Genomic DNA, 26,544 nt, shown 5'->3' with positions numbered 1-26,544 from the left:
ATGAGCTGCGTTTTAGCTTGGGCAAGAAACCACAGCCGATACGCGAAGAGACTAAATATGAGCTCCCCGGGCACCCGTAGCTCGACTTTTCGAAAAGTGCGAAAAAGCTAAGTGTGAATTCCCAGGCATCCGTAGCTCGGCTTCTTAAGAGCGCGGAGGGACTAAGTGTGAGTTCCCAGGCATCCGTAGCTCGAATTCTCAGGAGCATGCGCCGAAAGTGGACGTCCTGAGCCGCTCCCTTTCCGGGAGGGCAAACATTTCCGGCTTTCCATTGTAGTTCTCAAACCACTAAGAACATGGAGGGTCCGTGCTCGCCCCCGACGGCGGGGAAGTTCGTGGTGGTCGGCGGTGGCATCGCGGGTGTTACCTGTGCGGAGCAGGTAAGGCGGGCGCGCAAGCGATTTCGTCTCTCCGAGACCCTGGAGGCGCTGGCGCTCGAGGCTCCCTCCTGCCCCCTTTCCCTAGTGTTTCTCCCAGGTTGCTTTCACTGTTTCCCTTTTCCCTACCCACCACTTCCGTTTCCTAGGTATTAGACACTCTGTCTTGGCTCTCAGAGGATGTCCTTAGTACCCGGCAGGCTTCGGCTCCGGTGCAGGGACGAGGAATGGCGAGCAAGTCATTAGGGGAAACCCAAAGCCGACTAAACCTGGCTGTGGTCCTGGTGATGCCAGAGCAGATGCGAGAAGAGGGATGGGTTACGACTAGGAAGTACTTGGCCAGAAAATTCCCCTTTCTTAATGACGTGATTGAATCCAGCTTCTTCATAGGTGTCCACGTCCTCAGTGCATAGTAACCAGATTATAAAGAAGTCCTTACGTAAGTTTTGTATACTTTGGACTCCCAAGATAGAAGAGATGTCATCTCCAGTAATATCTTGGCCGACAAGGGCTTAAGTGAAGCGAGGTGATGCTTTTTTGATTTATAGTACACAATCAGACTACATACACACGTATGGAATTTTTACATGTATTTTACATGAATACATGTATTCCAAAAGGATCTAGGTTATTGTGTTGGTAAAAAGTAAATATAAGCAGTCGTTGAAGTCATGAGAAATTAAGTTTTTTTCCTTAACTTTTAGCCTTTGGATGTGTGTGAAAGTGAAGTCGTTCAGTCGTGTCTGACTCTTTGCGACCCCGTGGACTGTAGCCCACCAGGCTCCTCTGTCCATGGGATTCTCCAGGCAAGAATACTGGAGTGGGTTGCCATTTCCTTCTCCAGAGGAATCTTCCCGACCCAGGGATCGAACCCAGGTCTCCCGCATTGCAGGCAGACGCTTTAACCTCTGAGCCACCAGGGATGTGTGTAGATTTCATTTATTCATCAAGTAAACACCTATAATCCAGATACTGTACTAAGGACTGATTAGACTGGTACTAACAGAACATGGTGCCTCCTTTTTGGAGACTCAAAGCCTAGTGAGTAATGTAAATAAATAAGTAAATCATTTCATCAGTGTATGCACTACCTTAGTGGTGCCTGTGGAGTTATTAAGGAGTGAATTAGGGAAGAAGTGTCCTTTCTCACAGGAGATAGCCCTTTGTCTTAGTACAGTCATATCTCATTTTATTGCCCTTTGATTTATTGTACTTCACATAAATAACTTGTTTACAAATTGAAGCAGGCCTGTGGAGCAAGCCTTATTGGCACCCTTTTCCAACAGCATTTGCTCATTCGTGTCTCTCTGTCTTATTTTGGTAACTACCACAAAATTTCAAACTTCTAAATTATTACTCTGTTTTTTATGGTAATCTTTGATCAGTGATTTTTGATGTTACTGTTGCAAAAAAGATTGCAAAAAGATTAGCACTCACTGAAGGCTCAGCTGATGGTTAGCATTTTTATCAATAAAGTGTTTTTTAATTAAGGCATGTACATTTTTTACAACACTTTCAGAACACATTTTTATGCACACTTAGTACTGACAACAGTGTGTAGTATAAGCGTAACTTTTATATGCACTAGGAAACCAAAATTCTCATGTGATTCACTTTATTGCTGTCTTCACTTCATTGCGGTGGTCAGGAACCAAGCCAGCAGTATCCATTATGCCTGTATAGAGGAATGAGTAAGAGTTTACCAGGTAGACAAGAAAAAACAGATATTCCAAAGGGAGGTAGCAATGTAATCTCAGGTGAAAAAGCATAGAAGCATTTGGAAGCAGCAAAACTTAAAGTATATGGTGCTTGGGGAAGGTGACCAGAAATGAAGCCAGGAAGACTGGCAGGAACTTGATCATAAAGGATCTTTTAAGTCATGCTAAGAATTTAACAAAAACTTACAAGTAGTCAAATGATTGTGACCAGTGGAGTAACATGATCAAATGAAAAATTTTGAAAGGTTATTAATTACAGTGTGTTTGGAGCAGAGGAAGCTGGTCAATATGAGACTAGAAGGCCAACTTGGAGGGGATATTAGTAGTATGATAATAGAAACAGAAAGTGAGGAAATAAATTACAGAATATACATAGGAAAGGAGAGATTGATAATGTCAGACATTATAAAAAATTTAAGTAAGGTGGTACAAAAAAGAATAACGGATGTGTAGGTGAATGAACATGCTCAGTTGTTTTTTTTTTTTTTAAGGTTTTTACAATAACATTTATTTCTTAAAAGTTAACGTGCATAACAGGAAACCAAAAAGCACAGTGAAAAACAAAGTCTTTCCTAATCACAAGCAGAGACAGATCAAAATAGATGGAGTTACAGAACTGCAGGGGTTAAGAAAATCCTTTCAGGAAGTTTAAAGTGAGCAAGAAAGAGTTTGTAGCTAAGGAAGATGATGAAACATTGGCAGATTAAACCTCCGGATTTGATAAGACTCTCAGAGTCTATACTGGTTGGGCATTTGGAAGAGTAGGCATGCCAAAGCACTTGGGAAAGTTGCTAAAGTTTTAAGTGTTTTATTGGAAGCTTGCTGTGATTTCATTCTGCTTAAGACAAATGAAGTTATTTTGCAATGAAGAGAAGTCGGTTTAACTGTTAATTAGGAAGGTAGTTCCTTCTCATCCTTTTCATGGTAATTGTTAGAGTGTAGTATAAATGTATGTTTCATTTTAATCAATATCGGAGTTGAACGCTTCTCACCACTACTCCATAAATATAGCCAAGACCCAGGATAATGGAGACCTTTAAAGGGAGAACAGTGAGTTTTTAGTTTCCTAAGTTAATAACATTAAAATTGCATTATCTGTCTCACCTCTCTATGTACTAACACTTATTTATCATAATTTTCCTTTCTTTTTTTAATAAGCTGGCAATTAATTTTCCATCAGAAGATATTCTCCTGATCACAGCTTCTCCTGTTATTAAAGCAGTTACAAATTTCAAGCAGGTAAGAACCATCATATAACTTTCTTGGTGTTAATTTTCAAAAACTGCAATAACTCACATAGCAGTTAGTGTAATTGTAGTATTTTAATTGTGTAACAAATGCACTTTTGGTACTCATTTTCAAATCATAGCTCAAAGTTTAAAGTTGTTCACATGAAATACCAAAAGCACCTGGAATGTATTAAATTTCTGGTTGTCTCTCTTCTTTTCCTCCCCACTCAGAAGTATGTTTCAGAAAGTTTCTCTTTTGAGGAAGGATGTTATGCACATCTACATATGAATGCAAATATACATGTATATCTTTATTATAAGTGTGTGTGTATGTACAGGTCAGAAGAACACTACCTCTGAGCCGAGTTTACACTTGCAGATAATTAATGCTTCAGATGTGTAGTAAGCATCTTAGAACACTTTGTAGTTCCATGAATTTATTTTACACATAACATTATAATAGCAGTCTAAAGAGCATTTGGGTCATAGTATCATGGAAAAGGAGACTCCAAACATTTTTGATCTTGTACCTCACCTGTTAAAAACTTTTGCACTCATATCTTAATATTATATTTATAAACTACATACATGTACTAGTGCTATAGTTCTGAATATTATAGGGCCTATGCAAAAAATAAATGTTTCCTTCCCATACTACAATGAAGACTACTCACTTAGTCTTTGATTCAGTACAAGTTTTCCCTGATAACACTCTGATGATGGAATATTTTTTTTTTCCTTTTGGCATTTTGTATAGATTTGATCTTGAAATAAAAGTTAAAGATTTGATCTTAGGGAGAAAAAGCAATCTACCCATCTCCCACAAACACACTTTTCCAATCTTGAAGTGTGTTTTCTAAAAGTTCTTAATAATATTGTCTGTCAGAGAAGGGATCAGTATACAGTTAACCTACCCCATTTTCATACATAAATCCCTAAGATTTACATAAACTCCTAAGACCAAGGGTAATTTAGTGCCATATGTTGCACTTTATAACCTGCCTCAAGATATCTTGGTACTTAGGTATAGCCAAAAGAACTATGTGTGGGATTGGGAGAACCAGAGAACAGATTAAACAGGCTTTTAATTTCTAAAAGAAAAAAGCATAAATTCAATTATAGGCTGTGAGTACATTCTTAGAGAGAGATGTATATCTGAGTCTTCCAAGTACAAGTGTTGTACAGTAGAAAGAGAAAACTTGGGTTCTAGGCCTAGCGATTATCTACTGGCTGTGTAGCCTTGACAAATCTCGGTACCTGAGTTGCATCATTAGGGTAATATCTTCCTTGCTTACTCAACAGGGTTGTGAGCTTAAGATGTACTAATACATGTGTAAGTGCATTGAAATAGCAAATGTTTTTTTTTTAGTGTATAGAAGTTAGAAATTGCATTCCTTTCATCATTTCTTGAATATTTAGATTACCATTATGCTAGGCATCCAGGATATGGAAGTTAAAAGTATAGACCATACTTCAAAAAGTCACTAATGGTTATCGGTGTGGTTAGGGGAAAGAGTGGTAAAGAGGGACTTTGACAGTTATTCTGTATTATGTATTATTTATTTGTTTAGTGTTAAGAATAACACATATTCATGACTTGTATAATTTTTAAAGGAGAAGAGGAATTCATAGTAATTCACATTTATGGAGTACTTATTATGCCGTACTTCTAAATGTTTAAGTGTAGTAATGTATCTAATTCTTAACCCTGTGAAGTAGGTTGTTATCCCCACATTACAGATGAGAGAAATGTGTTACAGTGAGGTTTGGCTGGTTTCCAAGTATATTGTCAGGTTTGAATCCAGACACTTTGACTGTAGAGCCCGGATGGTCAGTTTCTCAGAATGGTTATTTTCTACTGGGGTAACAAATATGCAAGAAAAGTTATCATACAATTTGATCATTATCCTGATAGAGGCAAAAAATTAGGTCATATACCAATATATTTCTATTTATACATACTGAACTTTGTGAAAGAGCGCCAAAGCCTACCTTTGGAAGTTAAGGAAGGCTTTACATAGGAAATTGCATTGAAATGAGATTTAAAGAATAAGAAGGTTTTACTGTGTTTGCAAGAGATCAAGTAGAGTTTCAATTAAGAGGAGTAGTCAGATTCTATGGAATGCTCAGGTAAGATGATGGTTGGAAAGTGGTTAGTTCTAGTATAGATCATTGGTGACTGTCAAAGAATTTATGCAGTTTTGAGAAATTAATGGGAAGTAATTCTAAAGTGACAGCATGAACTTTTCTCTATTGAAAAAGTTGGCTATGAAGGTAGAAAAGATTTAGAATGGCACAACAAAAGGACATGAGGTCTAGCATTAAGCTGAATTTTATTCTTTTAAGGTGGGAACTGCTTGAGCATGTTCACCTGTTGAGATTAAGAAACCAGTGGGGAAGCCTGAAGATGAAGGAAAGCAGGGAATATATAACAAGGAAGGAGTCCTGAGGAGGTGAGAGGTGATGGGATCTGGATCACAGAGCAGTGGATTGACATTGAAATAGTGGGAGTGGGTCAAGGAAAGTGGACATGAGCAGAGAAACATCTAGATAGTGTGAAAGTAGTCAGAGTTCTTTGTGGTCTCTGTGTGTAAGGTGATTGGCTGAGAATAAAGAGGATAGAATAAGTTCGGGGAACATTAGAATGATGAGAGTTTGAAAAAGTCACTGAGGAACTGAAGTATGTTACTGAGATGTTATTGCACTTTTCACTGTATTTGCACTGATGGTATAAAAGTAGTGGTAGCTACTTACCCTGGTAGCCATTGTATTCTTGACTGCCACACAGTTAGTGGGAAAAATAAAAGCCATTTTTTAAAAAATGTTACTTTTATTAAATCTTGACTCTTGAGTGTGCATATTTTTAATATTCTATGACATAATATGTACACATAAAGCATTTCTGCATATGAAGAGTACAACATTTTCTCAAGGAAAAGCAGTTATATACTTGCTGAGTTGCAAGATGAACTAGCTACTATTTTCATGACACATCACTTTTACTTGAAAGAACAACTGACACCACTGTGGCCATTCATTCATGTTTGGAAAATGAATGAAGTGAGCCTGTCGCTTCAAGAAACCAACCAATGATATTTGTTGCCAATATGACAAAATTAGAGCATTCAGGCAAAAACTAGATTTTTGGAAAACTCATTCTTCACTGTGAGCCTTATAGTACTTAGCCTTTTCTCATGAGATTGGTGATAATAATGAATGTGATTTTTAAAAAATATTTATTGATATGAAATGTGTCAATATTTGGAAGATCTCTGTAATTTTGAGAACCAGTATTATCTGATGTGTGCAATTACAAGATAGACTTGTAACTATCAAAGTGCAAGATAGACTAATGGATTTCACAGTCCCAATATGAAAAGTTCTTGATACAGTTTCAAATTCTCCTTTCATCTAATCTTTAAGAAACCATCACTTGTTGAGTTTCAGTGTAACATCAAGAAGAATGTACAGTAATCTGAAAGGGCTACAAATCTGTGTGAGGCTAACTCTCTTCATGTACTTCAACCAAAACAATGGTGCAATGGTTTAAATGTAGAAGCGGTTTGAATGCAGAAGCAGATACCCAGCTAAATTCTACTAAACCCAGACATGAAAGAGATTTGCAAAAATGTAAAACAGGGCTGCTTTCTCAGTTTGTTTTTTTAAAAAAATAGTTATTTTTCATTAGAAGTGTATCACTTTTAACATGTATTGGATTTGCTATTGTTACTTTTAATTAAGAAATATTTAAAATTTTTCTCCATTTCAATGTCTAATGCAACAGATATTGCTAGGTCTAACTGAAAAACACAAAAGCTCATTGGGGTCCTCAATTGGTAAGCCTATAAAGAGGTCTTGAGACTAAAAGGTTTGAGAACTGTTATAGCCAAGCAGCAGTATTTCCAGGCAGCTTTTGAGGGCAAATACTAGTCTGTAACGTGTGTGGGTCTTCTGTAGCAGACTGGGTTTACAACTAGAGAATGGACGTAATTTGGTCTGTGGTTGGAAGTTTTCAGGGTAATTAATGGTTAAGGATAAGAGAGCAAGAAAGTAAAGGATTTGGAGAAAAGATGAAATGATCCATAGGGGGGTCCTAGTGGAATAGGACAGAAGATGAGTCCAAGAGGAGGCTGACAATTTTGAAGAACAGGAAAGAAGAGTCCAAAGGTTAGCTCACAGTAACGTTAGCTAGTAAATAGAAAGAGAAAGCTGCAAGGATAAAGAAATAGAGAAGCTGTTTGATTAAACTGTACAGAAGTAAGTAGTGTTAGCCTTCATTTTACAGGCCAGGAGACTAAGGCTTAGTGACTTCCTGACTTGCCCATGAGTGGCAGGACTAGTATTTGTGTTTAGGTCTAAAGATACAGAGTCTAGCCTTCTTTCTACTGTGTATATTGCAGCTGGCTGACTTTTCTGTTTTATGAATGGGAAATAAATAGTGTCTAAAAAAGAAATGAAAGTATTTTATTATTTAAAATTCTTAAAAAATTTAAGTATGCATTTTTATCTCTTTTGTCTCATATAGGTTTCTAAAGTATTGGAAGAATTTGATGTTGAAGAACAACCAAGTACCATGTTAGAAAATCGCTTTCCCAACATTAAGGTTATAGAATCTGGAGTAAAGCAACTAAAGAGCAAAGAGCATGTATGAGGACTTCTTCTTAATGACATTTGCTGTTGTTGAATCTTAGCGAGAGGTCTCACCTGCCTTCCTTTGACCCCACCTGTTGCACTACCACCCAAGGCCCTGGCATGTAAATTTTAGTGACGTTCATTCCCGTATTAGAAAAATGTACCCTTTTTGTGAGTTTCTTAGGGATATATCATTAGTTTAGGTTAGCATTTTAGATTTTACATTTTAAACGAGCATTAACATTTGTATAGTGTTCACTGTATTCTGGGACCTGCATTAAGTGTGGGGTACAGGAGCAGTAATAGCAGAAACCTGCTCCCAGCAATTCTCACTGTTATAGGGAGTACAGACATGCATATGTTTAATGTTGAAACATTATCAAAGCTCTGGTATTAGGTGTTTAGGAAGACCTCACAGAGTGAGTGATACTGAGCTATGTTTTAAAAAGGTAGGTGAAGTAACAGTTCTCCACGTGGGAAAGGGCATTCCTGGAAGTGGAGACTGCATGTTGAGAGACCCAAAGAGAGGAGAAGGGGCGTGTGGAGAGAGAGCCTGTCAAAGGGGTTGGGGTATGGATAAGGAAAGGATATTGGCCAGCTAGGCCAGAGAAGTGAGTAAATAGGATTGTGAAGAACTTTTTACGTCATGCTAATAAACCGAGTCCATTTTATCATCAGTGGATAAATAGTAAAGAGATTCTAAGTGGAAGAAGGGTTGATAAAATATTCTTCTAGGAAGATCTATCAGACAGCAGTGTCAAAGATGAACCAGAGTAGAACAAGTAGCCAGTAACCAAATTAGAAGGTGGTTATAACAGTCCACAATGATGTAAGGCCCAAGCTAAGGCAGTCTCAAGAAAGGCACCTTCTCAGTCTCAGATGTCAGGGAGTCTCCGTGTCATACGATACACAGTATCTTCACATGGACTTTAGGCACTAAGATGGGAAGCAGGGTTTGTAGTTGTTTCTCTGAAGCAGCTCAGGTTTGAGTTCTCCCTTAGGGAGAAAGCGTTATGTGTCATGTTTGAAACCAATAACTTGACAGGAAAAAATAAAAGTAAGAAAAAGGACTGAGTTTCATGAGAAAAATTTTACAAATCTGAATCCAACCACCACAGTGATTTCCTAATATTTGTAATGGTAACACTTGTTGCATAAAACACCCATGTCAGTGAATCTGCACACTGAAGTAGGCCCAGAAGTATACAAGTGAATTGTGAGGGAGCTTACATATTAGGGCACTTGAATGAGTCGGAGTGCCAAATGTTTCATGTGAAAAGTGTCCTGTATGATATACATGTCTGCCTTTTGTGATCCATCCTTCATATTCTTCAGTGAGTTAGAAATGATGTGTTTACCTTTTTGTCTCCAGAAATTTAACAGTAGTCAATGAAGAGGTTTCGTGTTTGTTTTTATAGTACCTAGGTGCAAATAATTTTTTAAATTTGGTCAGTGCCTATAACTTCTATTAAAATTGTAACCAGGTTATCTAAAGGAAGACTTGTATAGCATTTCTGTATGATTATACTCTGTTGGTTTATTGGTTTTATGTTGTATTTGTTATATAGCTGAAGAGTTAAAATGTGTAACATATTTCAGTGGGTATGTACTTCGCTATTTGCCAAATTTTATAAACCAAACACAAGATACAAAGATTAACTCCTAAAACCATTCCAGCAAAGTCTGACATCTCTCACAGTAGCACATGCTTATGTCTATCTGCTTTCTAAATGCTACTTTGACATGGATACCCATTCAGTATTAAGAAACAAAAACCGTGAATCTCTGATATGTATTTTTAGACTCATCTAAATTCACCAATTAAAAATTAATATAAATTAGAGCCAGTACATGCAGGATTTAAGGTTAACATGTTTTTCACTTACAGAAAAATATAAAAGAGCATGATGTTTGCTGGTAATGAGCTTGTATTTGTACTTAAGAGTATAAACACTATTTCTCAGCACTTCTGAATTTTTAGATTCAGAAGCTATCGTTACCTCTTCTACCATTAACTATTCCTCTGCACCCATAACAGATATTATTAAGGTCTGATATGATTATAATCATGAATCTACTTATAATGATTCCCTTTGAGATTAGAGTGTTTATCAAGGAAATGTTCATCAGAATGCTCAAGTTAAAAATTTCTAAATGTTTAGTCTTTAAGGCCCACATACCTTTCCAGACATGAAACTCTCAAAGTTTTATCCAAAATTCTGTGGTAATGTACCTTTTTTTCCCCCATGAGAAAAGGACTAGTTTTCATCAGATTTCTTAGGTGGTTCATGGTTCCAAAGGGATTGGGAATCACTGGCTTAGAGAGCACATTCTTGTGCTTAGTTAGCTTTGTCATTGCTGTAGCAAAGTATTGAGTGCTGCCAAGAGGCAACCTTCATGTATTTTTTGCTTTTGCCTTCTTGAATGTTTCAAAATTGTACTCGTGTATAAATGTTTCCCCTCTATTCATTGCTGTACGGTTTTACAGTGCATTTTAACTGAAGATGGCAATCAGCATATTTATAAGAAGCTGTGTCTGTGTGCTGGAGCGAAACCAAAATTGATATGTGAAGGAAATCCTTATGTGTTAGGAATCCGTGATACAGACAGTGCACAGGTAACATTTGGGTCATGGGAAAGAAACATGAAGACTTCTTAGATGTTTTCTGCATTTGAATCAAAGTGCTATACTTATGTTAATTTCTAAACTGTAGCAGCAGAAGAAAGTCTTCATGACTCATAAACCAAAAAGTACTAATGTTCTAGTGCTGCCAATTTGAATTTAGTTTTAGTTGATAATTTAGGGCTTCTCTGTGGCTCAGATGGTAAAGAATCTGCCTTCAATACTGGAGTCCTGGGTTCAATCCCTGGGTCAGGAAGATCTCCTGGAGAAGAGAATGGTTACCCACTCCAGTATTCTTGCCTGGAGAATTCCATGGATAGAGGAGCCTCGCGGACTGCAATCCATGGGATTGCAGAGAGTCACACACTGAGCAACTAACACTTAGTTAATAATTTATCTTGTTTTTTATTCATGTCCTTTCTCTTTATGTGTTATCTCAGGTATAATGTCTATGCTGAAGGTTACAACTTACATTCAGTTCAGTGCAGTCCCTCAGTCATGTCTGACCCTTTGCGACCCCTTGGACTGCAGCATGCCAGGCTTCCCTGTCCATCACCAGCTCCCAGAGCTTACTCAAACTCATGTCCATTGAGTCAGTGATGCCATACAACTATCTCATCCTCTGTCATTCCCTTCTCCTCTTGCCTTCAATCTTTCCTAGCATCAGGGTCTTTTCCAGGTTGTCAGTTCTTCACATCAGGTGGCCAAAGTATTGGAGTTTCAGCTTCAGCATCAGTCCTTCCAGTGAATATTCAGGATTGATTTCCTTTAGGATTGACTGGTTGGATCTCTTTGTAGTCCAAAAGACTCTCAAGAGTCTTCTCCAACACCACAGTTCAAAAGCATCAATTCTTTGGCGCTCAGCTTTATATAGTCATACATGACTACTGGAAAAACCATAGCTTTGACTACATGGACCTTTATTGGCAAAGTAATGTCTCTGCTTTTTAATATACTGTCTAAGTTGGTCATAGCTTTTCTTCCAAGGAGCAATCATCTTTTAATTTCATGACTGCAATCTCCATCTGCAGTGATTTTGGAGCCCAAAAAAATAGTCTCTCACTGTTTCCATTGTTTCCCCATATATTTCCCATGAAGTGATGGGACCAGATGCCCTGATCTTAGTTTTCTGAATGTTGAGCTTTCAGCCAACTTTTTCACTCTCCTCTTTCACTTTTATCAAGGAGCTCTTTAGTTCTTCTTTGCTTTCTGCCATAAGATGACACGCTTTCTGTTGTCATCTGCATATCTGAGGTTATTGATATTTCTCCCCGCAGTCTTGATTCCAGCTTGTGCTTCATCCAGCCTGGCATTTTGCATGGTGTACTCTGCATATAAGGTAAATAAGCAGGGTGACAGTATACAGCCTTGACATATTCCTTTCCTGATTTGGAACCGATCTGTTGTTCCACGTACAGTTCTAACTGTTGCTGCTTAACCTGCATATGGATTTTTCAGGAGACAAACCACACCTATTCTACTCTGATTGGGAATATGTGATTTGCATCCTAAATGATGTAATGATCTTTTTCTCAAAAGGCAAAGCATGTCCAAAACTTACTTCTTAGCAAATAAATTAATATTCAGAAGATCTTTGTGATACAGAATCCTAGAACTGAAAAAGATATATGGTTTGTTCTGCTCAAGAACAGTGATAAACTATCCCAGAAAGGTGAAATTCTACCTTCAGAACTTTTTGCAACTTCTTTTGGTAATTTATTTCAGAATTCATTGATCCTTATTGCCAAGAACATCTTCTTGATTCCAGTCACAATACTCCTGTCTTACCTCAAGCTTACTGTTGTTCTGTCCTATGAGGTAGTAATTTTACATTTACAGAAGATTTCACAGCATATTAAAAAGCAGAGACATTACTTTACCAGCAAAGGTCCATCTAGTCAAAGCTATGGTTTTTCCAGTGGTCATGTATGGATGTGAGAGTTGGACTATAAAGAAAGCTGAGCACTGAAGAATTGATGCTTTTGAATTGTGGTGTTGTGGAAAACTCTTGAGAGTCCCTTGCACTGCAAGGAGATCCAACCAGTCAACCTTAAAGGAAATCAGTCCTGAATATTCATTGGAAGAACTGATGCTGAAGCTGAAACTCCAGTACTTTGGCCACCTGATGTGAAGAACTGACTCATTGGAAAAGACCCTGATGCTGGGGAAGATTGAAGGCAGGAGGAGAAGGAGACGACAGAGGATGAGATGGTTGGATGGCATCACCAACGCTATGGACATGAATTTGGGTAAACTTCTGGAATTGGTGATAGACAGGGAGGCCTGGCGTGCTGCAGTCCATGGGGTCACAGAGTCAGACACGACTGAGCGACTGAACTGAATAAGATTGCATCATCTGTAAAATCGATAGCAATTTGTTTGAGCATATTCCTAAATAGGAATTTTAGCGAATACTAGAAGAACTGGATTTTGTTCTTGTGAACATTTGAGGTTCATATTATGAAGGATTGAGTTCATAACTATGTTACAGTGACATCCTCTGTGTACATGAACTTATCAGTCCTCATGAAAATCCTGTGGCAGTCATTACTCCCACTCCACAGAGAGGAAACTGAGATGGGAGGACTGAGTAGAGCTAACAGCTTTAGCTGTTCAGCTGTCATCCTGAAGCAATGGGACTTTTCTCTACTTCGGAAAGTACCATAAGAATGATTTCTGGTCACTTTTTCTCCAAGCTCATTGTGATCTTTTTTGGGGGGAATGGGAAGTGGAGGCATCAATTAGCTGTTTTACAATGGTGATAACATTTTAAAAACAAATACTAGATATTATTATGTGCCTGCTACTCCTAACAACTTTATCTGCATCATCTAACTTAATGCTTAAAAAACTTGGAGGTATAGTCACTTGTTACTTTGATTTATAGTTGGGAGGACCTGAGGTGCAGAGAGGTTAAGCAGCTTGCCCAAGGCCACCCAGTTAGTAAACTGCTGGAGCCAGGGACTCTACAGTCTGTGCTCTGAACCACTGTGCCGCTGTGCTCCTCATTTCTGTACGTTCTGAGTGACTGCAGGGAAAGTGTCGACTGAGGGACTAGAAGGACAGGAAGAATCCTGAATCCAGGATGTAGCTCAGTGTCATGTTGGTAAATTGACGTGGTCCAGTAGTTGGGAATGTAGTAAGCTAAAGACAGAGCCTCGTGCTGCATTTGAGTGTAATGACAAAAGGCAAAGAAAGCTAGAAGAAGCGTTGCTATAAAGGCAATCTGGGGTGAAACATGGAGACAACATTTATTATATTAATCGGGAGGGTACGTCCTGGCAGAGAGGGAAAGAGATCAGGCGTTGCCCGTACTACAAAACAGTTGTCGTTCTCTTTTTGATACAGGAATTTCAGAAGCAGCTTACTAAAGCTAAGAGAATAATGATCATAGGGAATGGTGGTATCGCACTCGAATTAGTGTAAGTACATGTTTTTTAATATTATGTAAGGATTGCTCTGTGATTCATGTAATTATTGGTAGACCAGAAAATATCTTGTTGTCCTGAAAAATCAAAGATAAGGATAATTGTTTTTCATACATTCTCAAGGAGAAAATCTACTTCTTTTTTTTTAGCTTTTATGAAATAATTCATAGTGGAGAAGGTAAATTTATGAAACATAAAGAGTTTCAGGAAAGCTTTTGGTCTCACTGACGACTAGTTAGATTTGACCCATGCATGTGTTCTTGTAAGCATTTACTATATTGAAAAACAATTTAAATACGTACACCTTTAGAGAGTTCTGCCTGTAGTCCCCATAACTATTTATTGCTTATATCCCATCCTGCTTCGCTCATTTACGTTACCCGCCTGGCCATGAAACCCAAAGTGTTTGTGAGTTTCTGTTTCAAGATACATGGTATTCCCACATAACGGGAGTAACTCTTGGTTTCTGGAAGTTTGGGGAATGTGAACACCTTAATATGAAATACTGTCATCTTAATATGGTGTTTACAGTTTGGAAACCATTGAGTATCCTGCTGTAGTCTCCAGAGCATTGATGCACATTCTTAGTGATTTTATCTTTCCACAGATGGCAGACATGGACTAGTCTAGATATTTTTCGGGCCAGAAAGTTGGGTCTGGCTACAGGGAGGACAAATTTATATCCAAATAAGGAATCTGCCGAAACCCTGTCTTTGCTCCCTTTCATTTGTTCCAGCCCTGAGACTAGGTTTTTGCGTCTCTTTAGAGGACGGTGAACCTCAGTGGAAGCCTGTAAGAGTTCTTGGATTGCCTGAGTATGAGCATTGGCAGTCATTAATTATGAAATTTGTGGCATTGTATGGAAAAATACAAAGAAAAAACTAGAGTCAAGACCAAATGGGCCGGAAGAGGGAAGCATAGATTTATTGTAAGAGGAGCTTCAAATCCTTACATACACATGACAGATTTTTCTCCATCAGTTATCACCAAAAGAGGAACTTAATACTATTATTAACATTGAAAAGCTTGCTCACATTCAAAAAGTTTCCAAGTCTCACAATATTTAATCTTCTTTATTTAGGTTGGAGTTTGAAGACCATATACTCGGATAAAATTCATAATTTTATATTCAGTAAACTCTGATTGTTTAAGAAAGTGCCTATGTAGTGCTATTCTCTCGGTTTAGATTAACTGAATGATTAGGCTTTTTGGTCTTAATGAAAAATGACATATGCAGACTCTGATGCTAATACTGATTTCTTCAGGATGCCTTCATTTCAGCTATTATCTCTGTTTCCAAATGTAGGTTAATCCTTTCTTTTTCAAGCAGACATAGTTTTTCATAATTTCACAAAATGTAATACTTCATTGTTCTCTGGGGTTTTTTTAAGTGGTTTTAAAAATTAAAGCAGAATTTCCCCAAAGTGTGATGATACTTTCTTGCTTATGCATCTTTCTGAGGACATTGTTCATAGGATAAGAGGATTAGAGGGCATCCTGTGAAGTACAGCACTTCCAGGACTTATTTCTGGTGGTTACTTATAACTATGGCCCACTGGTCAAGCATCAGTATTTTAAGCGATACTGCTATGTGTTAGGTTCCTACATTATTTTAAAATACCAAAAAAAAAACATTGTGTATAAAATTGGAATATAAAAGTTATGTGTATTCTGCTTTCTGTTTATCAGCAATATTATATGATCTGAGCAGCATGAGATAAAGAATGTTCTCCAGATAATCTGAAATTTAGGAACTATTAAGTACTCCGCTAGCATAAGAGAGGAGGAGAAATAAAGGCCCACTGGAGAAGGCAAAGGGCTCCTTTACCGTACACCAAAAGGCATGAACATCAGGTGACCTGGAGTCAGATGCACTAAACATTCTTTCTTCTATCATCAGCTTATCTGTCAGTTAGCCTTGAAAAAATCATACAACCTAACTATATTATGTCACTCTGAAAAATAAAAGTGGTTAACACTTTTTACCATAAATGGATGTTAAAAACCAGTGACATTAACACACTGACCATTGCAATTTCAAATAAAATCCTAGTATAGTTAGGATGACCATACATCCTGTTTATTCAGGATTGTCCCCATTCATTTGTACCAAAACACGTATTAAGAGCAGATAAATTATAGTGAACTCCAGGGACTTTGTGGAGTGACTATTAAGAAAACCACATTCTCAGTGTCCAAACCTAGAGATAAAACTGCTAAAGCCCAGAAGCTCTTGCTACCTCATGAACATTAATGGAAGGTGGTTTCTATATACCTTGGGCATTCCTGTTTTCCTCTAAGATCCTTCATTTTTCTGTGACCTGGGTCTTTCTTTGGCTAGATGTCTTGGAAATTTCTTAGATGAAAGGAATTCACTGCAGGGTAATCGTTTCCTGTACAACAAAGTTAAAATTTTCATTGTAACTCTCATTCTTTCTTTTTTCTCTGTCCTTCCATAATGTGCTTTGAATACATAATAAAATATTTGTTCAAAAAGAAGTCAACTGTCTGAATATTGTAGCTATGTCATCCATCCTTCCATTACTGATTACACTGTAACTAGATAAACCAGGCATTGCTCACTCCTGGGAACCCTGGGGGACATTCATATAATAACTGTGTTTAGAAATTGAACCCTTTTAGGTGATATTCATTAAAAATTTTATCTGCTATTCAGGGCATATGTGTGCATGCTTTGTCGCTAAGTCGTGTCCAACTCTTTGTGACCGCATGGATTATAGCCCGCCAGGCTCCTCTGGCTATGGGATTCTCTAGGCAAGAATACTGAATTGCCATTTCCTCCTCCAGGGATTCAGTGTATATATTTGTCATGTATATGTTCTCGAAATAAACTTTAAATTTCCCTTATTATTCTACTTTAAACGGTGTTATATTCTGTTTAATAGTCATTCTCAGTTTGCCTTAAAATATTTTCTTCATTCTTGCCCTAAGAGGTAGTTGTTATTTATCATACAAAGATTTCTTCTTACACTTTGAAATTGCTCTAGGTAACTTTCATATTCCTTTTAGGTATGAAATTGAAGGCTGTGAAGTAATTTGGGTCATTAAAGATAAAGCAATTGGGAATACTTTCTTCGATGCAGGAGCAGCTGAATTCTTGACTTCAAAGCTCACTGATGAAAAACCAGAGGCTAAAATTGCACAGAAAAGAACCAGATATACAACTGAAGGTAAGTATGGCATCTAGCTCATTCATTCACAGATGAGACTTTACTTTTTAATCATATAGAAAAAGGCTATAAGAAAATTTAGCAAAATATTGTGATAGGACTATAGATAATACTTATTTCTATTTCTTTATGTAACTTTTAAGATTATACACACACACACACACGTATATATATATATATGTGTGTGTGTAGGATATATTTTTTATGAAAAGTATGTATAACTAAAACTGCAAAGTTAAAGTGAATTAAGTAAACCAGAAGAATTGATGCTTTTGAACTGTAGTGTTGGAGAAGACTCTTGAGAGTCCCTTGGACTGCAAGGAGATCCAACCAGTCCATTCTGAAGGAGATCAGCCCTGGGATTTCTTGGAAGGAATGTTGCTAAAGCTGAAACTCCAGTACTTTGGCCAACTCATGCGAAGAGTTGACTCATTGGATAAGACTGATGCTGGGAGGGATTGGGGGCAGGAGGAGAAGGGGACAACAGAGGATGAGATGGCTGGATGGCATCACTGACTTGATGGATGTGAATCTGAGTGAACTCTGGGAGTTGGTGATGGACAGGGAGGCCTGGCGTGCTGCGATTCATGGGGTCGCAAAGAGTCAGACATGACTGAGCGACTGAACCGAACTGAAATAAACCAGCCCATCTACATCTGTGCAGGCAGATGCTACAGTTCGACCACACCTAAGTTTATAAAATGCAGTGAGTTTAAAAACAGATACAGTTTTTTAGTTTAAAAGAGCTTTTTTTTTTTCTTAAACTTTGGCTTATAAAATTGAACAAGAATTTTGCAAGTTTGGGTCACTAAAAATTGACAAAATTTTCAAAATTTAATGTCTGATTTTCTTACTCTTTATATTAACCAGTGATTATTACATCCATGAAGCACTCTATATGTGTTTATACACAACACTCAATTGAAAGATTATCCATTTTGTAGCTGTATATCACAAAATATTAAAGTAATGAATAAAATAATATAGATAAGTTTAGTCCTGCTGTATGAATGTGTATATGAGAATTATTACATTACCTAAAAACTTCTGAACACAAACGTAATTCTCTGCCTGACAGTTTTTGTATCCTTTGGATTTTGAACTGAGTTTGTCTCCTCAGGATGGAAAAAGGAAGTGCAAGCCAGAGCTGATGCTGGTAACATAGGCAGTGCCTTGGGACCAGACTGGCATGAAGGGCTGGATCTTAAAGGAACGAAAGAGGTATGTTTTCATATACTGTTTAAACATATCTAAATTCAATTTTAAATTCTCGAACTGTTAAACACTGGTTATTAAGCCTGTAGTCAAAGAATTGGCCAAGTCATTTTCCTTAAAATCCATGGTGTTAAGAATGGACTTGGGGCCGGTTGGCTTTATAAATAGACCTCCATACGCAGTCTTTAGTAAACACACCTGTCCTATTTTAAATTAATCTTTTCTCAAAGGTCTCTTTGGATGCAGTCTATTCTAAAGATTATTAGATAGATTCTAAATAAATTACATATTTAATATCTAATTGCATAAGCAGATGAATTGCTCTTACTCATTTTATTTACTAGTTGTTTTAGTTATTTGTGGTTAAAAGACTATGTATGATATTTAAATATTGTAAGAAATACATATACAGTCTTTATTACTGTGTATGATTTCTTTTCAGCCTTCATTAGGTTGGAGTGGGCCTGGCTTCACAGTATATCAAATTTGTGTATATCAAATTTTGTGATGGAAATCACACAAAATCATTTATTCCTGCAGCTTCAGGTCCTACAATTAGTGGTATTTTTAACTTGCAACTTCAGTTTAGTTCCGTGAATATTTGTTGAATATCTCCTGCCTAAGTGGCACTTTACTAAGGTTCTGGAATATAACAATCGGGATATGTCAGCTTAGTTTTTAGTCCATAACAGTTATAATTTAAAAATATATACAGGGCTTCCCTGTGGCTCAGCGGTAAAGAATCTGCCTGCCAATGCAGGAGACACTGGTTCGATCCCTTACCCAGGAAGATCCCACATGCCGTGAAGCAACTAAGCCTGTGCTCTAAAGCCCGGGAGCCTCAACTACTGAGCCCACGTGCCCTGCAGCCTGTGCTCCACAACACGAGAAGCCTCTGTAATGAGAAGCCTGTGCACTGCGGCTAGAGCAGCCCCCTCGCGCTGCAACTAGAGAAAAGCCTGTGCAGCAACGAAGACCCAGCAGAGCCGAAAATAAATAAATAAAACCATGTATACGTGTAATTATTGATGAGGCTTCTATCAGAAAGTATGCCCTTAGTGCTGCCTGCCAATTCAACTCTTGATCTCTAAAAACTAAATGAGTTTCTGCTCACTCTTTTCAGACACAAAATTAAGAGGCATGTTTGGGAGCATTAAATGTGTTTTCACTTATAAGAATTTTTTTGTTTGTTTGTTTCTCTACGTGTATTATAAATTTTTTCTTCATCATCAATAACCCATCCTTCTTTCTGGAAATATTATGGTGACCAGTACTTCTTTATTTTAGTTTTCTCATAAAATTCACATTGAAACCATGTGTGAAGTAAAGAAAATTTACCTTCAGGAAGAATTTAGAATTTCTGAGAAAAAGTCCTTGACTTTTCCAAGAGACCATCATGATCAGTCAGTTACTACTGACAAAGGTAAGTGATGAAATAAAAAATAATCACTTATTTAAAAAGAAGACAATTTTGCTTTATTGTTATATTTAAAAACTCTGTACTTCCATATAAAATTTAACTGTGAAAAGATAAAACCATAATAATGTAAATCATTTCATTTTCAGTACTTAACTCTTTGCAATTTCTAATAAATTAAATTTTATAGAGCTTAACATTTTATGCAGGGCTCATTGTTTGACCATCATACCCCTGTGAATGAATTAAGAGTTATCTTGTAGATCAAGACAAAAAATAAAAACTAAAAAGCTGATGCCCTTAGAGTTGAACTGACATCCTCAAAATCAGACAGATTGAAATCTATAAGTTGAAACTAAGGTACAGATCTCCTGAAATTCCTATTCTACATTCCCATGAGAACTACTCTATGAAATATATCTAAACCTCCTGTATGAGATATCCCATCGCTCTGAGTTCTTTGAATTTTTTCATAGGGAAAGGGATTGTCTGAATGTCACCAATAAGGGAAAACTTTGAAAAATGAGTAACCTACTTGGACTAAACTCTTGATGGAGTATAATTAATAAAGATTTTTAAAGAAATAACTTATAAAGTGATTATCAATTTACTTTGTTAGAATTTGTCTAAATTTGAAGGAGAAATGTTTAGAATGCCTGCCATGGTTTCGTGATTATACCCAAAATAAGAAGATGGAATTGGTCATATTAAAATTGTTTTAGCAAATGTACCTTGTAAATATTCTTGTTTTAAAGTCAAATCTTGCCTCGTTCAATTTTTCTTTGTTCTAGTGGTCATATTCACATAATGTTACAGGCTGTTGGTGGTGATTACACTTAAGAACAAATTTTTTTTTTTTTTTTAAGAGATATGGCCTGTATATGTGGAATTGACCAATGAAAAGATATATGGCTGCGATTTCATTGTCAGTGCTACAGGAGTTACACCAAATATAGAACCATTTCTCTGTGGCAACAATGTAAGGTGAAAATTTTTGTCTCACTGTGAACATTGCTAAAGTATTAATTATTTGTGAAGATCTCTAATTCTCTAGCATGAACATTGTTCATTTGAAGCCTGGCACAGAACTGTAATTTAAGATGGCTGGAAACAATTTAATTTATATTCATGTCTTCATGTTCAGTATTTTTTTACTTTCAAATCCTTAAGCAGTTAACATCCCAGCATTATTTAAGGTGACATAATGCACGCTTTATTTATCTAAATGTTGTTAAGAGACTGATGTGTATGCTAAGTCACTTTAGTCCTGTCCAACTCTTTGCTACCCCGTGGACTGTAGGCTGACAGGCTTCTGTGTCCCTGTGATTCTCCAGGCAGGAATACTGGAGTGGGTTGCCATGCCCTCCTCCAGGGAATCTTCCTGATCCAGGATCGAACCCGCTTCTCCTACGTCTCCTGCATTGGCAGGCGGGTTCTTTGCCATTAGCGCCCCCTTGGAAGTGGGCCTGAGAGACTGATACTTCCTATGAATTCTTAGAGTGATTCTTTTAGAGAAATCAGCGTGTATTTTTTGCTTTTTAGCATTTGAAGCTTGTAGTAACTGAGGAATATTTTTGTAACTATGAGTGGGGTGGTCATATTGGCAGTTTTTGATGTTCTAAGAATTTGAAGTTCCAAGAATGCTATGGGTTCATCTTTAGTAGGAATTTGACTGACTGGAAATTCAGATTAGTTGTCTAAACTTGGCAGCTATTTCACTTTCCTCACGAAAAGTCAGCATATCAACATGTAGAAATTTGACTTGTTCTTTTACTTCAGAACGAAAGTCGTGCATGCTTTTCCTTTCCCCACATGCTTATGAGGAACATTGTTTAGTTTGATGTAGGCGAAGACGGTGGACTGAAGGTGGATGACCACATGCACACGTCCCTCCCTGACATCTACGCCGCAGGTGATATCTGCACAGCCTCCTGGCATCCCAGCCCCGTCTGGCAGCAGGTAAGCCAGCATAACCTGATCACAGGTGTTTATCAGAGAGTCCATCTGAAAATAAAGGAGCTGCCACAAGTAAATGCACCTTTCTGGTTTTCCAGTTTTTCTGCTTTAAGTGGGAAGCTATCAGAGGTTTTTGGGGGGTTTTTTTGGTCACAAAAACAACAAAACACTAGAGTTTTTCCCCTTTTGGTAAGGTATTATGTAGTCATGGAATAGACTGGGATGTCTTAATTTTAAAAAGAATTATGACTGTTACTTTGTTTTTCATGATGCTTACCAGCAGTGTCCTGTAGAACTTTCTGTGATATCAGATACATTCTGTACTTTTGCAGTGTCCAGTCAGGTAGCCACTAGCCACCTGTCTACTAAGCACTTGAAAGGTGGCTGTGACTGAGGAACTGAATTCTAATTTTACTTGTAATTAATTTAAATAGTTATGTAACTAGTGGCTACGATTTAGGACAGCACAGCTTTAGATTAAAAAAATAGCACACTGAGATTATAAACCATACATTGTTTCTGATGATCTGTTGCCTATGGGAATTACTGAAAGAATGTTCCCATGGTAAACAGCCTTTCTCAGCCTAACAACCCCTTCCACCTGGATCTAGACTTCCCCCTGCTGTCACAGTGTTGCCTGCCTCGTAATGGTGGGGCAGAAGTCCTAGAGGACGATGCTCAAGACAGTGGCCAGAGGTGGCGTTGTTTTAGGAGGAGGAGAGTCAAAGGTAGATGTTACAGATACAAGAACCAGTCAACACACTTATCTTGGTGATACTCCAATAAAAAACAAAAACCACTTAACTTGATGAAAGCCCAGTTCCACTGGTAGGGCTGTTATTCATGCAGATTAACTGGAGTGTGAAGCAGTAGAGGAACTAGATGTATTTTAAGAATCAGCTTTATTATTTTTACATACATCAGAGATAGCATCAGCAAGAGGGTGATGTCAGCCATATTTCTAAAATGCTTCAAACTAGCTTGCTTTCAGTTTTCTCTACAATGACATCCTATGTCGTTTTTATGGCATACCTGTCGCAAACTCAATTAGGAATTGGAGTTGCTGTTTTGTTGTTGTTAACATTTTTAAAGCCGGGCTTCCCTGGCAGCTCAGCTGATCAGGAATCTGCCTGCCGTGCAGGAGACCCCAGTTCAGTTCCTGGGTCTGGAAGATACCTGGAGAAGGGATAAGCTACCCACTCTGGTATTCTTGCCTGGAGAATCCCCATGGACAGAAGAGCCTGGCGGGCTACAGTCCATGGCATCGAAAAGCGTCAGACACGACTAAGTGACTAAGCACAGCACAGCAAAAGGGCTGAAGTCAGGGAATATGTAAGTTACATCCTTCATGTGCCTCATACTCTAGTACAGGAAAGAAATGTCCGGAAATAAACTGGTGTTTCTTACTTGGAGTGACTCTAATAAACTCATCTCGTAATTTGCATAAGCAGTAATTGTTTCACATAGTCCAAGACACAAACTGAAGGAACTTGGAGGCTAAAATGCATTAGGAACAGTGCAGCAGAACAGTATCGCAGGCCACTTCTGTTGGCCGTTCTCCAGTTGTTACCGTGCTCTGCAGGCTGCCTTCTTACTTCACCAGACCTAACCTTGTTTAGAGAGGAGACTGAATTTAAAAAAAAACAACTATCACTTCTTTCAGAAATTCTTAAAGCTCATATCCATGATTATGGTTATTATTTTTTGCACATAAAAAGACATTAGTTGCCACACATGAGGTATAAGAATTATCAAATACCAGAAGCAGTTGGTTAGTGTGACAGTGATCCAGTCAGTTACCTAACAAGCTAGGTGTAACTGTTCTCAGGGACTGTCATGCACTTTAAGGAACTGTACTAGGTTAAGGTGGTAACATTTTTCAAATAATGATAATGAAAAATTCAATTGCATGACCTTCTTTATTTCAGATGAGGCTGTGGACCCAGGCTAGACAGATGGGATGGTATGCAGCAAAGTGCATGGCCGCAGCTAGTGTAGGAGAGTCCATTGACATGGATTTCAGCTTTGAACTTTTCGCTCATGTAACAAAATTTTTTAACTATAAGGTAAGATAGATAGACAAATATTAACAGTACCTTTCCTGCTTGTTAGTCTTATAACTAATTACAGTCATTTAATTTTCTCACATGAATAAGAGCTTAATCTGGTTTTAATCACTGTACAAAAAGTGACAGATTTCCTCATTTCTTACAAACCCATAACTGGTATTATTGCTGGAGGCTTCCCCAGTGGCTCGGAAGGTAAAGAATCTGCCTACAGTGCAGGAGACCTGTGTTTCATCCCTGGGTTGGGAAGATCCCCTGGAGAAGGGAATGGCAACCCACTCCAGTATTCTTGCCTGAAGAATCCCATGGACAGAGGAGCCTGGCAGCCTACATACAGTCCACAGCATCAGGCTTCCCTGGTGGCTCATACAGTAAAGAATCCACCTGCAACGCGGGACACCTGGGTTCAATCCCTGGGTTCGGAAGATCCCCTGGAGGAGGGCATGGCAACCCACTCCAGTATTCTTGCCTGGAGAACCCATGGAGACAGCCTGGTGGGCTACAATCCACGGGGTTGCAAAGAGTTGGATACGACTGAAGCAACTAAGCATGGTCCCTCGTCATCTGATAGTCAGACCTCCCTTCTCACTGAATTCGTGTAGTTCAGGGGGGAAAAAAATCTCTTCCAGATTTGTTCCCTGATGGTACATTTCTGAGTTTTATTTGAAATTCAGTCCTCCTTTGTGAAGGGAACTAACAGCTATTCGTACTCAAGAATGAGCAGGTACTACCCTCTACGTATTATTTAACCCTCTTTACCTCACTCAGGGGCAGGTTTTTTCCTCCTCATTTACTGACAAGGAGAAACATACACATACAAATATATACATAAATTTCAGAGAGATTCAGCAATTTGCCCATGAAAGATCTAACTCGGTTTCTTATTCAGCCTTTAAATCATGACTCCAGGCTGATGTAGTCCACGTCCTACATGTTTGTATATTCACTAGGTATTTTTAACGTTCATGTACGTTGTATGGTAGTGTCATCTGTAGAGTAAATGCATACTGTACAAATGTTTTCTTTGGTTCCTTCTAAATGGCACTTTCAACAGTAAAATTTTGTGATTAGATTTCCCACTCTAGGAAAACACAAAATAACTGTGTATTTTGTTTCTTCCTAAGTACTCACTAAAATAACATTTTTATATTTCTCTATATAGGTTGTATTACTGGGAAAATACAATGCACAGGGCTTGGGTTCAAACCATGAACTACTGCTGAGGTGTACCAAAGGGCAGGAGTACATCAAGGCCGTCCTGCAGAACGGGCGAATGATGGGCGCTGTCTTAATTGGTGAAACTGACTTAGAAGAAACATTTGAAAATTTAATTTTAAACCAGATGGATCTTTCAGCATATGGAGAAGATCTGCTGGATCCAAATATTGATATAGAAGATTATTTTGACTAAAAAGGGCATTTCAAGAGCTACATCACATTCCAAATAAGATTTTAAAAGTCAGAGGATTACACAGATTTATGATGACCAGCTGAAGTTAAAATAATTTATTTATAGGTTTTTTTTTCCTAACGCAAAACTGACCACTAATTATGTAAAGATAAGTCTGAAGTATTCATTTCTGTGTTTTCAACTCAGAGACAGTCATTTGTGATTTAGCTTTGAAACAAATTAGCTTGTTACCTACTTAACCAACAGTGTGGTGTCCGGTTAACATACCAGAGCCATTCTTTGACCGTGAAATGTCAAAGGCAAGCTATGGTTTCAAGACGCTTACCGTTGTAGCCTTTGTAAGCCAGTTGTGTGAAAAGAAAAATACAGCTAGTTGTGACAAGGCATAAAGAACTTAACAAAGTTACATGAACTTAATCTCTTATGTATTTTACATTTAAAGGGTTTTACAATAAAGTTGATTTATTTTTCCTGTTTCATACTGTAAATTTATGCAATTCATGATCTCAAGACATCAGAATGTCTCAAATTCTCAAGTTTTCAATACTTCAGAGATAAATTCTGAAAATGTAGCTCCATATGTATAAAATATTAATGAAACTGTCTTAAAATTAAACTTCTGATTAACTACAAAACTAATAGTGTATCCATGCATAAGTTATTTTCTTGGAAAATTTAGAAACACTCATCTCATGCATTATCAATTTTTCTTTTCTTAGCCCCTGTATTCTTACAATCCGGTTGCTGAAGCATGTTTGCAGATCTCTTCAGGAAATTACTTGGAGTTTTTTCTTTCCTCTTTTTATCAGTTCCTTCAGAATGACAAGTTTGAGGTGATTCAGTCTGCAAAACAACAGGACAAACACTGGTTAAAATTCAGCTATTTCATTTTCTCAGGAGATTAATATCGAGTCCTTCTATATTAATCAGCTCTTTTAAGTGTCCACTGGTCTTGTTTTCATTTTCAAATTTCTTCCAATATGAGCCCCAACTTGAATAGGAAAGGCTGTGCTGTCAAGACCATCAAGAATATCTGACGTGTCCTTGGACACACAGGTGCCTGCTGAGCTTTTGCAGGCTGGAGAGCAGTTAGTTTGTGACAGGGGTTTTCAACTTCTGCTGCACAAGCTAACTTCTCAGCTAGCACTGACCACAAGCAAGGTCATGAGAACAGGGTGCATCGTAACATCAGACATTAAAATGGAGTCTTCACATTCCAAAAGGTTGGAAACCCCTAGTCTTTATTTAAAAACTAGTCTAAATTCTTCCACTTAATACCTC

At 37.7% G+C, this 26,544-nt stretch overlaps 2 protein-coding genes across 5 annotated transcripts in view; one reads left to right on the top strand and one right to left on the bottom strand.

Moving 5' to 3' along the window:
• Positions 1 to 267: 267 nt before the first annotated feature.
• Positions 268 to 26,410, top strand: PYROXD1 (pyridine nucleotide-disulphide oxidoreductase domain 1). Of its 4 annotated transcripts, XM_068970245.1 has the most exons (12): positions 268 to 380; positions 3,254 to 3,334; positions 7,850 to 7,969; positions 10,445 to 10,573; positions 13,928 to 14,001; positions 17,038 to 17,198; positions 18,319 to 18,419; positions 19,701 to 19,836; positions 20,697 to 20,809; positions 21,667 to 21,789; positions 23,715 to 23,852; positions 25,015 to 26,410. In XM_068970245.1, the coding sequence occupies exons 1-12, from the start codon at positions 297 to 299 to the stop codon at positions 25,261 to 25,263; spliced, it is 1,509 nt and encodes a 502-aa protein (XP_068826346.1). In that variant the 5' UTR covers positions 268 to 296; the 3' UTR covers positions 25,264 to 26,410. The 4 variants fall into 4 exon arrangements, with proteins under 4 accessions (XP_068826346.1, XP_068826347.1, XP_068826349.1 ...); XM_068970246.1 differs by lacking the exon at positions 23,715 to 23,852; XM_068970248.1 differs by lacking the exons at positions 268 to 380; positions 3,254 to 3,334 and adding an exon at positions 5,702 to 5,777.
• Positions 25,326 to 26,544, bottom strand: part of RECQL (RecQ like helicase) — a gene marked incomplete at its 5' end in the record, with an annotated part of 23,667 nt that continues 22,448 nt past the window's right edge. The window contains one exon of the mRNA XM_068970250.1: positions 25,326 to 26,106. Coding sequence (XP_068826351.1) covers positions 25,954 to 26,106 — 153 coding nt within the window. The remainder of the gene's footprint in view (positions 26,107 to 26,544) is intronic.

The sequence above is a fragment of the Capricornis sumatraensis genome, chromosome 4 (genome assembly GCF_032405125.1).
Source record: "Capricornis sumatraensis isolate serow.1 chromosome 4, serow.2, whole genome shotgun sequence".
NCBI lineage: Eukaryota > Metazoa > Chordata > Mammalia > Artiodactyla > Bovidae > Capricornis > Capricornis sumatraensis.
The sequence above is the reverse complement of the archived record's forward strand: the minus strand, read 5'-3'. Positions and strand labels throughout refer to the sequence as shown.